This window comes from Muntiacus reevesi, chromosome 1, assembly GCF_963930625.1.
Source record: "Muntiacus reevesi chromosome 1, mMunRee1.1, whole genome shotgun sequence".
NCBI classification, from domain to species: domain Eukaryota; kingdom Metazoa; phylum Chordata; class Mammalia; order Artiodactyla; family Cervidae; genus Muntiacus; species Muntiacus reevesi.
The window spans coordinates 221,513,472-221,529,321 of NC_089249.1; the positions used below are offsets into that span (position 1 = coordinate 221,513,472).

A 15,850-nucleotide genomic window follows, 5' to 3' on the forward strand; every position below is an offset into this window, starting at 1 on the left:
CGGACCCCGCCCAGCCCGCGGGGGGTGCTGCGCAGCCAGAGCTCAGCCCCCACCGATGCACTGCGTGTCCATCCCAAGGCCCCACCCCGGCCCCCGCGGTTGTGACTCTAATAAAGAATCTGTTCCCATTCTGCCCATGGTGCCTGACTGCTCTTTGGGGGGCGGGCGGGGGCTGGGGGCCCAGTGCCAGGACCTCTGCCCACAAGAGTGGCATCCACCCCAGGGGTCTCCACTCAGGGAATCTGATCACGGTCCTGGGAACCAGGGGCTCTCGTGACCTCCACTCCACAGAGGCAGCACCGAGGCTCAGAGAGATTGGGTGACTCCCCTGAGGCCACACAGCCAGAGCTGGGCTCTGAACCCACACCTGTGAGATCACAGCGTCCATGAACCGTCTGTCATGATGGTGGGGAATACAGTCACCCCTGGGGCTTTCCTGGTGGCTCGGATGGTGAAGAATCTGCCTGCAATGCAAGAGATGTGGGTTTGATCCCTGAGTGGGGAAGATCCTCTGGAGAAGGGAATGGCAACCCACTCCAGTATTCTTCCCTGGGGAATCCCGTAGAAGGAGGAGCCTGGTGGGCTCCAGTCCTTGGGGTTGCACAGACAGAACAGGGCTGAGCGACTAACATTTTCACTGCTACTACTGCTTCGTGTCTGCAGGGGCTTGGCTCCAGGACCCTCGTGGATACCCAAATCCCTGGATGCTCAAGCCCCTTATATCAAGTGGTGTCATATTTGCAAGTGACCTACATACATCCTCTCTGCACTTGATAGAATACAATGTCAGTGCTGTGCAAATAGCTGCCTACCTACAGCAAATTCAAATTTTACTTTTTAGAACTTTTAGGTAAATTTTTTTCCAAATATTTTTGATTTGCGGTGGGTTAAATCCGTGGGTGTGGAATGTGCGAACACTGACAGCTGGCTGTATATTGTACAGCGAAGTCAAGAAACACATGAGAAACTGGCTTTAGACTGCCGCTTGAATCACAGAAAGATAATGAGCCTAATATGAAAGGAACTAAAATATAAACATTAAACAATAAATATAATTACATAATGATGTATAAAACATAAATATACTTGTATAAAGAACATATAAAACATGATAAATACAACTATATAAATGATATGTAAAACTTAATACATATAATTTATTAAACTAAAATAAAATCGTAAATCACAGACTTCCCTGGGGATCCAGTAGCTACGACTACATGCTCACAATGTAAGGCGCCTGGGTTCAATCCCTGGTCAGGGAACTAGATCCCACATGCTACAACTAAAACCTGGCACAGTCAAATAAATATATATATATATATTTTTTAAAGTTAAATCTTACATTATATATTAGTACCAATTACATATTATACATGCATTTTAAAAATATACTTAGGAACCTCCCTGATGGTCCAGTGGTTAAGGATCTGCCTGCCAATGTAGGGGACACAGGTTTGATCCCTGGTCTGGGAAGATCCCACATGCTGAGGGTCAACTAAGCCCCAGTACTGGAAATACTAAAGCCCAAGCATCTAGAGCCTGTGGCCCACAACAAGAAAAGCCATCACAATGAGAAGCCTGAGAAGTGCAATGAGTAGCCCCCACGCGCCACAAATTAGAGAAAGCCTGCATGCGGCAACATAGACCCAGCACAGTCAAAAATTAAAAACATAAAATGTTATAAAAATACCTGGGGAATAATGAATCAATATTAAAAAAACTAAGGTCATGATATCTGGTCCCATCACTTCATGGCAAATAGTAGGGGAAAGAGTGGAAGCAGTGATAGATTTTATTTCCTTGGGCTCCAAAATCATTGTGGACGGTGACTGCAGCCATGAAACTAAACGACGCTTGTTCCTTGGAAGAAAAGCTATGACAAGCCTAGACAGGTGTACTAAAAAGCAGAGACATCACTTTGCTGACAAAAGCCCGTATAGCGAAAGCTATGGTTTTTCCAGTAGTCATGTATGGATGTGAGAGTTGGACCATAAAGAAGGATGAGCGCCAAAGAATTGATGCTTTCAAACTGTGGTGCTGGAGAAGACTCTTGAGAGACCCTTAGACTGCAAGGAGATCATACCAGTCAATCCTAAAGAAAATCAACCCTGAATATTCATTGAGTTTATTTGTTTTTCATAATTTATTGATGAAATTCACATAACATTCACCTTTTTAAAGTGTACAATTCAAAATATACCTAGTGCATTTCACTAGGCTGTGTAGCCCTCACCATCCAAAGCTCGCTATTCAATTCCAGGACTTTCCATCACCTCAATAGAAGCCCATTCCCATCAGCATCACCCCCCCATCTCCTCCCCCACCCCATGATGACCAGGAACTCACTCTCTGTGTCTGTGGGTCCTCTTTACAGAAGGGGAAAGTGAAGCCCAGAGAGAAACGTGTGTCTCAGGAGCCCAGAACAGTCCAGGGGTCCCACCTGTTCACTGTTCAGATGGGGAAACTGAGGCCCTGGGGGTTGGGGTCCCTGAGCAGAGGGTCCCAGCTTGGAGCTCCAGACACTGACACCCTCAAGGATAGAGTGTTTTCTTTTTTTAAAGAGAGGAGAGAAAAAAAGACAGAAACCCTGAGGATGAGCCTCTCTTGTTCACCTTCCCTGGATCCCGGGTGTGTCCGCCCAGGTCTGCTCAGCCCCCTCCCAGCTCCAATTCCCGGCGAGACTGTTGTCTGTTGCGCCAGCTACAGTTGGAGCAGGAAGGGGACAAAACCGCAGCTTCCAGCCCCGCTTCCTCTCCATCCGTGGGCCTGACCCCCGAGGCCCCAGAGAGTTCCCTCCAAGTTACAACCTCCAGTGCCACCAGCTTCCCACCCAGGCCCACACTGTCCCATCCTCCAGACCAGTCTCCGCCTTCAGGAAGCCCCCCAGTCCTGCACTCACCTGCTGGCCCCCATCCCAGGCCTGGAGCAGAGAGGCGACCCCAGGTCATCCCCTTGTTGTGACTGATGCTGTGAACACCCCCTGACTCTGAGAGGCTCCTTGGGGGGTGAGAGCTCCCTGCCAGGACCTTCTGGGCCATTCTTTAGCAAAGTTATATATGTGTGTGTTTCTTTTTCTTTCTTTGGTTAAAGATTTATTGAAATGTACTTCACATACCATACATACAACTCACCTACTTAACAATTCAGGGGCATTTAGTACAGTCATGGGATTGTGCAACCATCGCCTCTAATTCCAGAATATTCCATCACCCCAAAAGAAGCCCCATCACCATCTACAGTCACCCTTCTTCTCCCCAAGCCCCTAACAACCAGGAACCCACCCTGTGTGTCTGTGGATCGGCCTGTTCTGGACGTTTCCCATCAGTGGAATTACACCCTGTGTGTCCTTCTGTGTCTGCTCCTCTCACTGAGCATCGTGTTCTCAGGGTCCGTCCATGTGGTAGCAAGTTTCTTTCCTTTTCAGGACTGAGTGATGCTCCGTGTGTGTCCTGTTTCATCAGCTGACAGTTCATGGAGCTCTCTTCTGTATCAGGTGAATCAACCCCTGACATGGGGATGTTCTCATCACCCCCATCACTAACAGATGCAGAAACTGAGGCTCAGAGAGGTGGTGTGCCCAGCCCAGATTCACAAAGCACAGCAGAATATGAACCCAGATGAGGAACTACGGAGCCTGGCATGACGGTGACAGTGACACGGCTGGCACCTCTGCTCACCGTGTGCCCAGCACCCTCCAATGCTCTCATTTATCCCACCCTCCCACTGTCATCCCCGGGGAGGGACTATGGCTACCATCACCCCACTACTGTTCAGTTACCAAGTTGTGTCCGACTCTGCAACCCTGTGGACTGCAGCACACCAGGCTTCCCTGTCCCACGCCATCTCCCGGAGTATGCTCAAGTTCATGTCCACTGAATTGGTGATGACATTCAACCATCTCATTCTCTGTTGCCCTCTTCTCCTTCTGCCCTCAATCTTTCCCTGCATCAAGGAAAGTTGGTTTCCTAGTGAGTTGGTTCAGCACATCAGGTGACCAAAGTATTGGAGTTTCAGCATCAGCATCAGTCCTTCCAATGAATATTCAGGGTTGATTTCCTTTAGGATTGACTGGTTTGATCTCCTTGCAGTCTAAGAGACTCTCAAGAGTCTGCTCCAGGACCACAGTCTGAAAGCATAAGCATAACTCAATGAAGCTATGAGCCATGCAGTGTAGGGCCACCCCCAAGACTGAGGAGTCATAGTGGAGATTCTGACAAAATCTGATCCACTGGAGGAGGGAATGTCAAACCACTCCAGTATACTTGCTGTGAGAGCCCCACCTCACCATACAGGTGGGGGAACCGAGGCACTGAGCAGCCGGCCTGCTGGACCAGAAGGAGATAGTCTGCAAAGATGCTCTTGTTGAAAGAGAAAATCCTGTTCTGAAAGCAGACAGCACAGCAGCCCCAGGGTTCTGTGGGGACATGTCAGAGCCACACCCAGAGCTGTGGCAGACGCCCTGCAGGAGGACCTGGGGACCTTTCCCAAGTGACCCAGCTGGTGCATGAACCAAAAGTGTGTCAGCAATACAGATGGGCAACAGGCACACAAAAAGCTGCTCCACATTGCTAATTCATAGAGAAATGCAAATCAAAACTACAATGAGGTATCACCTCACATCAGTCAGAATGGCCACTATTAAAGTCTTCAAGGGACTTCTCTGGTGGTCCAGTATTTACGAATCTGCCTGCCTAGTCAATTTTGGAAAAGAAAAACAGAGCTGGAGAAGTCAGGCTCCCTGAATTTAGACTATACTACAAAGCTACAGCCATCAAAAAGTATAGTACTGGCACAACAGTAGAAACATAGATCAGGAGAGAACAGGAGAGAAAACCCAGAAATAAACTCATGCACCTATGGCCAATTAATCTATGGCAAAACAGCCAAGACTATACAATGCTGAAAAGACAGTCTCTTCAACAAATGGTCCTGGGAAAACTGGACAGCCACATGCAAAAATGAAGTTCAGATCATTCTTTGACTCTATACCCTAAAATAAGCTCAAAATGGATTAAAGACCTAAATGTGAGACCAGATACTATAAAACTCCTAGAGGAAAACATAGGCAGAAAACCCTCTGACATAAATCACAGCAGCATCTTTTTTGATCCATCTCCCAGAAAAATGGAAATAAAAACAAAAACAAACAGATGGGACCTACTTAAACTCAGAAGTTTTTGCATAGCAAAGGAAACAAAAAACAAAATGAAAAGACAATCCACAGTTTGGGATAAAATATTTGCAAAAGTGTGACTGATAAGGGATTCGTCTCCAACATTTATAAGCAGTTTATGAAGCTTCACAGCATCAAAACAAACAGCCCACACAAAAAATGGGCAGAAGACCTGAACAGACATTTCTCCAAAGAGGACATAAAGATGGCCAACAGGCAGGTAAAAAGATGTTCAACATTGCTAGTTATTAGAGAAACTCAAATCAAAACACCAGTCAGAATGGCCAGCATAAAAAAAAATACAGGGACTTCACTGGTAGTCCAAATGGCTAAGACTCCATGTTCCCAATTCAGGGGGCCTGGGTTCAATCCCTCGTCAGGGAACTAGATCCCACATGCCGCAACTAATGATTCCACATGCTGCAACTAAGACCTGGTGCAGCCAAATAAATAAATAAATGTATTTCTGAATCCATAACAAATGCTGGAGAGGGTATAGAGAAAAGGTACAATGTATGTACAGTGTACATACCTACACTGTTGGTAGGAATGTAAATTGGTACAGCCACTGTGGAGAACAGTATGGAGGTTCCTTAAAAAACTAAAAAATAGAGCTACCATATGACCCTGAAATCCTACTCCTGGGCATATATCTGGAGAAAAACATTATCTGAAAGGATACATGTACCCCTATGTTCATAGAAGCACTGTTTAAAATAGCCAAGACACAGAAGCAACTTAAATGTCCAACAACAGAGGAATGGATAAAGAAGATGTGGTATGTATATATGTGTGTGTGTATATATATATATATATAAAACATATATATATGTATGTGATATATATAATAGAATATTACTCAGCCATTTAAAAGAATGAAATAATGCCATTCACAGCAACATGGATGGGCCTAGAGAGTGTCATACTGAATGAAGTCCCACATAGAAGGAGAAACATTGTATAACACTCCTTACATGTGGAATCTACAGAGCAACAATACAAATGAACTTACTTACAAAACATATAAAGACTCACAGACTTAGAAAAGGGAATTATGGTTGTGAGGGCAGGGGGAGGATAGTTAGGGAGTTTAGGAAGGTCATGTACACACTGCTGTATTCAAAATGGAAAACCAACAAGGACCTATTTTATAGCACATGGAACTTTACTCAATGCTATCTGCCAGCCTGGATGGGAGAAGGATTTGGAAGAGAATGGATACATGTATATGTATGACTGAGTCCTTTTGCTGTTCACCTGTTAATCAGCTATACCTCGATACAAAACAAAAAGTTTATAAGATTCAGGGGAAAAAATTCATGGTGCATTCTTTCTAAAGCAGTTTATGTAGACATTTAAAAAATAAAATGCCTCAAAAAAAAAAAAAAAAAATAGAATCTGCCTGCCAGTGCAGGGGACACAGGTTCAATCCCTGATCCACTGCTGAGGGGCAACTGAGCACGTGCTCCACAACTACTGAGCCCAGATGCCTAGAGCCCACGTTCCTCAACAAGAGAAGCCACTGCAAACAGAAGCCTGTGCACAGCAACTAGAGTAGCCCCCTCTTGTCTCAACTAGAAAAAAGCCTGTGCACAGCAACAAAGACTCAGCACAGCCAAAAATAATTAAATTTAAAAAAATCTTTATTGAATTTGTTACAATACTGTTTCTGTTTTGTTTTGGCTTTTCGGCTGCAAGGCATGTGGGATCTTAGCTTCCAGACCAGGGATCGAACCTGCACCCCCTATATTGGGAGGTGAAGTCTTAACCACTGGACCACCAGGAAAGTCCCCCAAAATAATTAATTTTTTAAAAGTCTACAAATGGGTCTTCCCTGGTGACCCAGTGGTTAAGATTTCGACTTGCAATGCAAAGGACATGGGTTCAATCCCTGGTCAGGGAACTAAGATCCCACATGCCTTGGAGCAATTAATGCCACACACTACAACTACTAAGGCCCCACGCCACAGCTAGAGAGTCTGTGTGCAGCAATGAAAGATACCGCATGGTGCCACTAAGACCTGACACAGCCAAATAACTGTTTTTTTAAGTCTACAAAGACCAAATGCTGGAGAGAGTGTAGAGAAAAGGGAACCCTCCTACACTGTTGGTGGGAATGTAAATTGGTGCAGCCACTGTGGAGAACAGGATGGAGGTTCCTTGAAAAACTAAAATTAGAGCTACCATATGATCCTGTAATCCCACTCCCGGGCACACACCCAAACAAAACTAGAATTCAAAAAGATATATTCACCCCTATGTTCACAGCAGTTCCATTTACAATAGCCGAAGCATGGAAAAAACCTAAACATCCACTGACAGAAGAATGAAGATGTGGTACATGTATACAATAGAATACCACTCAGTCATAAAAAAGAATGAAATGATGCCATTTGCAGCAACACTGATGGACCTAGAGATTTTCAAACCAAATGAAGTAAGTCAGAAAGAGAAAGACAAGTACCATATGATATCACTTGTATGTGGAATCTAAAATATGACAAATGAACACATCTACAAAACAGACACAGACTTACAGACATAGAGAACAGACTTGTGATTGCCAAGGGGCTAGGAGGGTGGGGAAGGACTGTACTGGGAGTCTGGGATTAGCAGATGCAAACTAGTACGTGTAGAATGGATAAACAACAAGATCTTACTGTACAGCGCAGGGTACTACATTCAATATCCTATGACAAACTATGATGGAAAAGAATATGAAAAAGAACATATATATATATATATATATATACACACAGATATGTATAACTGAGCCACTTTGCTGTACAGAAGAAATTAACGCAATGTTGTAAATCAACCATACTTCAATAAAATTTAAAAAATAAAAATGTGTCGGCAGAGGTGGGGCAGCCAACTGCAAGGGTCCTCAGTGGGCAAAAGGCAAAACAGGCTGTTTCTGCCTCGGACGATCCTCCCAGACACTAGATCATTCCAAAGGGGAAAGTATGACTTGGCAGGAGGGACCTGGAGTCCGTGGGACCTCCGCCCAGCACACAGACCCTGACTCCATGTGGGGGCTCCACACAAGCTCCAAATGCCCACCAGTACACAATAGGAGGGACAGGGAAGGCTGAGCAGCTGCCCCAGAGCCAAGGAGACTCAGGGGGGCTCTTGAACCAGGGACGGGCGACTGTGACATCCAGGCGACCTGTGGAAGAGAAAACATTTGTGCAAGACCAGGGTCCCAGGGATGCCGTGGCAGCAAGTCTGGGAACATTGCAGACTTCTGAAAACGCGAAATGGTTTCAACATAAAAACCTGAAAAGTGTGTTTTTGCCCCCCAATTTCATGAGCTCTTCTACCTATGCTTCTGTAGGTTTGAGCCAGTTATAAATAAAAACACAAATAAATAAATGTCTCCTGGGCACCCAAGTCTCCCCCACCCTCCCACCCCTGATACAGAAGAGCATCTCTGGCCTCACCCACTCCATGCCAGGTGCCCCCACCCTAGTCATGATGACCACAGGTGTCCCTGGGGGAAGACCACCCCAGGCCAGAACTCTGCTATGGAATGAAGCGTGAATCCCCCAGACAAAGTCAGGGCAGAGAGATGACCCTGTGGGTGTGAGAAGGTTAAGGGTGCTGAGACTCCCCCCTCATTCCCTTTTATGTCCCACAGAGGGGGCTTCACCCTAACCCCTGCACACACCAGCCATATCCGACCTTGCTGGGGCTACGGGGACCCTGTAGGAGGGGGGCAATGTCCACTTGGAAGTGTGGAAGGCTGGAGGACTGTGGCCACACTGCCCCCTGGCCCAGAGGACCCCAGCGGGGGGTGAGTGCTAGTCAGCTTTTCACACCTCTTGGGGGTGGGGCGGGACCCTGAGCCTGAGCTTGAAGCCCCTGCAGGCTTCTTGGGGTGTAGCTTTAAACCCCAAGCTTCCTGAAGCCCTGGAGTTGGAAGGAGGAAGTTGGGGATGTCCAACCCAGGCGTGGGGCAACCCCAACGGCCTGCTGAATGCGACTATAAGAGGGGGTGGGCACATGGGCAGGGGGGACCGCTGGACCATGCCCGGAAACTGCAGACCCCCTTGCCCCTCCCTGGCCCCAGTGCTGCTGGCTGCACTGCTGGGTGGTGAGTGGGGTCCACGTCCGCCCAGCTGTCCACCTGTCCCACACCCTCACTGCCCAGATAGGGAGAGTGAGGCAGGATCAGGCTCAGGACAGGAGCCTCAGGGGGAGGGTAGGAGGAAAGGAGGAGGGTGGGTCTGTTTCCCCATCTGTGAAGTGGGCAAAACCTAGTCCCTCCCGCCCAGGCAGGTATCCTGGGGACTCAGTGTAACCGGAATCCCCAGACAGTGCCTGGCAAACAGCAAGCGCTTAATATGTGTGTGAGGGCGCACCAATGAACGCCTGACCTGGTGGATGAGGCAGGTGTCATAGGAGGCCCGGGTGAGGGGCCTCCACCCTCACCCCAAGGAGTCTGACTCATGCCTCAGCTTGTCCATCTCCTGGCCCCCAGGACTGGGTGCTGGGCCTCCCAGAGCCTCCAGGAGTAATGATGATGACCTCGGGGCTCTCCACCCCAGCGCTAACAGTCCCAGGCTGGGTCCCTTTCCCCCAGCAGACCCCAGTCGGTGCTGCCATGGGACCCCCAGTTTGCAGATGGGGAAACGCAAGCTCCACGGGATTCCGGGCCAGGCAGCGACTCTGCCTCCTCCCCGTGCCCCGTCTGGGCTTCCTGGAGGTGGGGCGTCAGACGAGGCGACTGCCCCTGACCCCCGCGTCTCCAGGAGCAGCCCAGGCCGCGGAGATCGTGGGCGGGAGGGAAGCCCAGCCCCACTCGCGCCCCTACATGGCGTCGCTGCAGCTGGCTTCCGGCAGCCACTTCTGCGGGGGTACCCTGGTGCACCCGAGGTTCGTGCTGACCGCCGCTCACTGCCTGAACAACGTGTGAGTGCGCCGGAGCGTGACGAGCCGGGGTCGAGGAGAAGGGCGGACCTGCTAGGGAGTCGGGAGTCCGGAGTCCGGGGGGCGGAGGGCGGGCCTGCCCGAGGGTCCGAGTCGGGGGTGCGGCCCTGCCTGCGCTTCGCCTGGCCTCACCCTTCCATCCGTCCACCTGCCCAACCCTCTCATCCCAGACTAGGCGGGCACCTGCCCTGCCCGCTCCCCCCGCCCGACGTGGCCCCCTGATGCCCCAGGAGGATGAGCTCAAGCCAGGGGCCCAACCTTCGGGGGCAAGATGCAGCCGGAGTGGCGGGTCTCCTGGGGGCAGCGGTGGGGAGTCCCTGAGGGGCTGCACCCTGGGCTTCAGGACTGGCATGGGGAGCACGGGTAAGCTTAGCACGAACGCCCCGACCCTCAGGAACCCTCAGCGCGTGCGCGTGGTACTAGGAGCCCACCGCCTGCTGACCGCCGAGCCCACCCAGCAGAGGGTCGGCGTCAGTCGCCTGCTTGAGAACAGCTACGACCCGCAGGAGAAACTGAATGATGTGCTCCTGCTTCAGGTAAGTGGGCGGTGCCGGCGCTGTGCTCCACCCTCTAGCGCCTCCCGCTGCGGGCGGGAGGCCAGGCCAGGCACCAACTTCGGAGTATGCGGGGAGCCCCCCACCCCACCCCCGCCCTCCTCGTGGACTTAGCCCGGCTGTGTCCCCTCCCTTCTCCCTGCACTGTTCCCAGATAGCCTCACCTTTGGCTTCCCAGATGGCTCAGTGGATAAAGAATCATCCGCCTGCAATGCAGGAGATGCAAGAGATGAGGGTTCAATCCCTGGGTCAGGAAGATACCCTGGAGGAGGGCATGGCAACCCACTCCAGTACTCTTGCCTGGAGAATCCCATGGATGGAAAAGCCTGGTGGGCTACAGTCCATGCGGTCGCAAAGAGTCGGACACGACTGAAGTGACTGGGCACCCACAGTTTTGGCACCAGCCTCCCCTCCTCAGGGAGGCCTCCCTAGGCTGTCCCTGTATCACCTGAGTGATGCCCCCCACTCACTGTTCAGGATGAGGCTCTATTTCCCTTGACTGTGCCACCTGCCCTCCTCTTCTCAGCCCTTCCTGACCCAAAGATAAGCTCCCAGAGCAGAGAGGTAGTGTCCCTAGGGCTTAGCCAGGATCAAGCATACAGTTGGGTGACTTCCCTGGTGGTCGAGTGGCAAGACTCTGTGCTCCCAATGCAGGGGGCCCAGGTTCGATCTCCAGTCAGGGAACTAGATCCCATATACCCCAACAAAGAGTTTGCATGCTGCAACTAAGATCCAACACAGTCAAATAAATAAATAGTTAAAAAAAAAAGCATACAGTTGGTGCTCAAAAGTGCTTTGTATATGAATGAACACCACAGTGACCAGTGCTGGAAACAGGTGGCTCATGGCCTCAAGGAAGGTTAAACTGAGCCCTTGTGAGTTTGGAGGGTGATCAGGACAGCCTTTCTGGAGGAGGTGACCCTTGAGCCAGGCAGAGGGAACAGCATGTGCGAAAGCCGGGAGGAGGCACTTTGTGATAATGGTCTGTGGGTGGATGGGGGTCCAGAGGCGGGAACTCACTGCCCCCTCACCCCTACCCTCTGCCGTAACTGGACCAGCCGGCCACCCTCAACACCCATGTAGCGGTGGCTCAGCTCCCCCAGCAGGCCCAGCCACTGCCCCATGGCACCCAGTGCCTGGCCATGGGCTGGGGCCGCCTAGGCACCCTCGAGCCGCCGCCCCAGGTCCTACAGGAGCTCAATGTCACCGTGGTCACCTTCCTGTGCCGGCCACAGAACGTGTGCACCTACGTACCCCGACGCAGCGCTGGCATCTGCTCCGTACGTACTGGCGGCTCTGGCGCAGAGACCGCAGGAACTGCCCCGGGCAGGAAGGGTGGGCGACGGGGACCCAGCCCTGCCTTCTCCTTCCTGAGCTCCCCATCTGGAAGGTGGGCACACCCGTCGTGAGGGGTGATGTGGCCTTTGTGGGTCTGGGGGCTCATCCATCCAGGGGCCCCTCGAGTGGGTGACCAACTCCCAGTCTGTGGCCACACCCATCTCCCCATCTCACTGGAGTGGCTTCAGTGAGACAGGGAGCATTTCACCCCTGCACGGCCCCTTCCCCGAGGCAGCCTTGTCTGGCTGCTGGCCTGGCCTGAGGGACTGACCAACCTGCCCCTCCACAGGGGGACTCCGGGGGCCCCTTAATCTGCGATGGGATACTCCAGGGCATGGACTCCTTCGTGATCCGGGATGTGCCACTGGCCAGTACCCTGACTTCTTTGCTCATGTCTCCCTCTATGTGGACTGGATCAACTCCGTGCTGAGCAGTGTTGGGGGCGAGGACAGCCCCTGAGCCCCCCAGAACCCCTGCAGGCACTGTGGACAGAGGCGGTGGGTCTGTTTCTGTGTCCGTGCCCCATCTCCCCCTCCCCGGCAGCCCCACCTGTGCCGTCAATAAAAGCTGAACCACCCCCCTGGCTCCTGTGTGTCCTTCCCACGGGCAATGTCAGGGAGAACGGGTCAGGCTCCTCAGTGTCTGGGTCCTGAAACCCCAAACTCAGGGTGGGGGTGAGAACAGAGGCCTGGAGGTCAGATGAGGGCCCAGGTCACCATGGATCCCACTCCCCAGATGCCCACAACCCTGCCTGTGTGACCCTGGGCACATGGCTGCCCTTCTCTGTGCCTCCGTTTTTTCATCTGGAAAATGGAGTCGCCCCACACATTTCCAAGTGTCCAAGGAGCCCCACTCTGGCTCTGGGGGCTGGGGGTGTCCTGTTCAGTTCTATGTGTATTAGTTAGTCGCTCAGTTGTGTCTGACTCTTTGAGTCCATGGACTGTAGTCTGCCAGGCTCCTCCGCCCACGGAATTCTTCAGGCAGAAATTCTGGAGTACATAGCCATTCCCTTCTCCAGGGGATTTTCCTGACCCAGGGATCAAGCCCGGGACTCCTGCATTGCAGGCAGATTCTTTACTGTCTGAGCCACCAGGGAAGCCTTTCATCAAAATGGCCTCTTAACTAAGTCATCACAACCTGGGGTGCCCAGGGCCTGTGGGGCTCCTGAACAAGTAGGGGCTGGCAGAGGGCCATCAGGAAGGCTTCCTGGAGGAGGTGGCAATGCCCAAGCTGACTCCCAGTGCAGGAACAGGAACAAAAGAAGGGTTGTACAGACAAGGCACAGACCAGGCAAGGGCCCTACATCAGGAGTAGCTTGGGGATGTGGGGAACAGCAAGGCCAACTGAATTGGGGAGGGAGAGCAGGTCAGGGAGGGGCAGGGCTGGAGCACACACAGCCACCGGATGACCTGGGGTCAAGAGGAGGAGCCTAAGGCAAGGCAGAGGTAGGGGTCACAGGCCAGCCATGGAGAGGGCAGGTGGCCATAGCAATGCAGCAACGGAGGCTCAGAGAGGAGCCAACCAGCTCTGGGCAGACACCAGAGTTGGAAGGCAGCTCTTTGGTTATTGATTTACTCTGCTGCCCCCTGGTGGCAACATGCAAATTCGAGCTGGAGCCAGAATCCCCTCAGGCCCGCTGCCTTTTTAACTGTTTCACAACTCAGCTGACCAACCCCAGCCGAGGAGCTGAGGCTGCTTGCAGCAGCAGCAGGAGCGAGCCTGCGCTGAGACCTGGGGCAAGGCCGGAATTCTGGGAAACCCCCGCTGATAAACGTCAGGGGAGGGCCGGGAATTCCCCTCCGCAGCTCCCACGGGCCCACGGCAGGGAAGTGGTTTCTATAAAAAGCCCAGAGGGACCTCTCCCTCGGCGCTGGGGATAAATGAGGTTTGCTGGAGGGCATGTTGGACTGAGCCCATTGATGGGAACAGAAAGACCCAGAAAAAACAGTCCTGGGTGTTTTCTATTTTCTGTGAGCTCCAGCACATGAGTCTGTGTGTGTGTGTGTGTGTGTGTGTATGTAAGATGAGTCAGAGGAAAGCTCTGCACAAAAAGGATCAGATCCAAGGAGAGGAGGAGAGAACAGGGACCTGGGAGCTGGGGCTGATTTCTGGAGGTTGACAAGGCTGTTGACATTCAGTGGAGGACTGAGCCACAGCAATTATAAACAGGATGTTGCAGAGAAGTGATCTGGGGAGGGGTTTGGCCGGGGAGAGCAGGGCGGCCCCCAGCAGCACAGGATCCCCTAGCTTCCAGAGCATCATTGTCCTGTGAGATGCTCCATGTGGTATCACTACTCTGATGGGAATCAGAACACCCCCAAGAGGATCATCACCATACCCTCTGGGAGAGGGTTAATGGTTAACAAACCCTCAAGGACGGCACTTTCTTATCTAAGAACTTCATACAAGTTCATTCACTTAATCCGTGGGACAATATCGTGAAATGGGAACCTACAGCTTCCATTTTACAGATGAGGAAACTGAGGCTTGGAGAGGGTCTGAAGTCACAGTGGGCAAGTCCCCTGGAGTCCACAAGTTTAGCCATCGTGACCTGTGAGGATGTAGCATGCAGGTGGTCCTCAAAAGATCCAACTTTGTTTAAATCTGGTCTCCCCACCTGAGACACAGCCTCCTCCATTCTCCCTAGCCCTGATGGAAACTGGGTTATGTATACAGCAGGTGCTTACCAAGTGCTCTATGGTAGCTTTAACTCAACAAATTGGGAAACCTGCCAAGAGGGGAGAGATGGGGGTTGACTTGCCTATGGCCACACACCAGGGGTGGGGGGGGCCCAGGGACAAACTGGACTCCCACCCCAGCTGGCCTCTGGGTGTCCCTGGGTGCCCCTGCCTGCCTCTTCCTCAGATGGATTCGTTGGTTCCCGCCCCGAGGCTTGCTCCAAGCCAGGAGAACGTTGCTTCTTGCGACAGCCTTGGCTACAGCCGTTACAGCTGGAGCAGCTGGGGTTGGGAGGTGGGTGGGGTGAGGGGAACAGGCGCCGTGGGGCTGGGGATTGGCCCTGGGGGACCCCATCTCCCTTGTCCAGATTGAGCTCTTCCAAGGTCCATGCCAAAGCCCTCAAACTTGGATGGAGATCCATGGTCCAGCCTCCAGGCCCAGGAGGGAATTCTCTCCTTTGGCTCTGGCTAGAAGGGGTTTCAGAGAAGTTCAGAGGGGCAGGGGTGGGATGGGTTGGGAGGGGTTCCTTCCCAGAACCTCAGAGGGCCCCCAGAGACTGACCGAATCCCAGGTAGGAGTGAGTTCCCTGTTAGGCGCAGCAACCAAAGACAGGTTGGAAGTCCAGGCTCCCAGAGGGACATCCAAAGCCTAGGAAGAGTCAGCAAGTCCCCCTCTAGCTGTGAATTTTGGGTTCAAAGCCCAGCTCCCCCAACCATGTCACTAGGCAGGTGGCTCATGTGGAGACCCCGCCATGCCTGAAAAATATTAGGACAGAGCTGGGTGCACGTGATTGCTGTTATCAGAGAGCCCTGGGGAAACTGAGGCACATGGCATCCCAAACAATTCCTTTGGGCCAGAGTGACTAGTATTCTTGCCTGGAGAATCCCACGGACAGAGGAGCCTGGCAGACTACAGTCCGTGGGGTTGCTAAGAGTTGAACACAACTAAGCAACTTAGCATGCATGACCACATTTAGCAAAAATACAGGACGCCCTGCTAACTAACTTCGTACAAAACTACATGTAGGGAATATTGGCTTCCCTAGTGGCTCTGGTGGTAAAGAATTTGCCTGCAGTGCAGGAGACCCAGGTTCAATCCCTGGGTCAGGAAGATCCCCTGGAGAAGGAAATGGCAACCCACTCCAGTATTACTGCCTGGAGAATTCTAGAGA

The 15,850-nt window shown here is 51.8% G+C and overlaps 1 protein-coding gene across 1 annotated transcript; it reads left to right on the forward strand.

The window, feature by feature from the left end:
• The first annotated feature begins 9,205 nt into the window (after positions 1 to 9,205).
• PRTN3 (proteinase 3) lies at positions 9,206 to 12,459 on the forward strand. Its single transcript, XM_065919904.1, is given in 7 exon segments — positions 9,206 to 9,272; positions 9,931 to 10,090; positions 10,503 to 10,648; positions 10,841 to 10,848; positions 11,721 to 11,942; positions 12,290 to 12,347; positions 12,350 to 12,459. Coding segments are annotated over 7 exon segments (771 nt in total).
• The last annotated feature ends 3,391 nt before the right edge of the window (positions 12,460 to 15,850 follow it).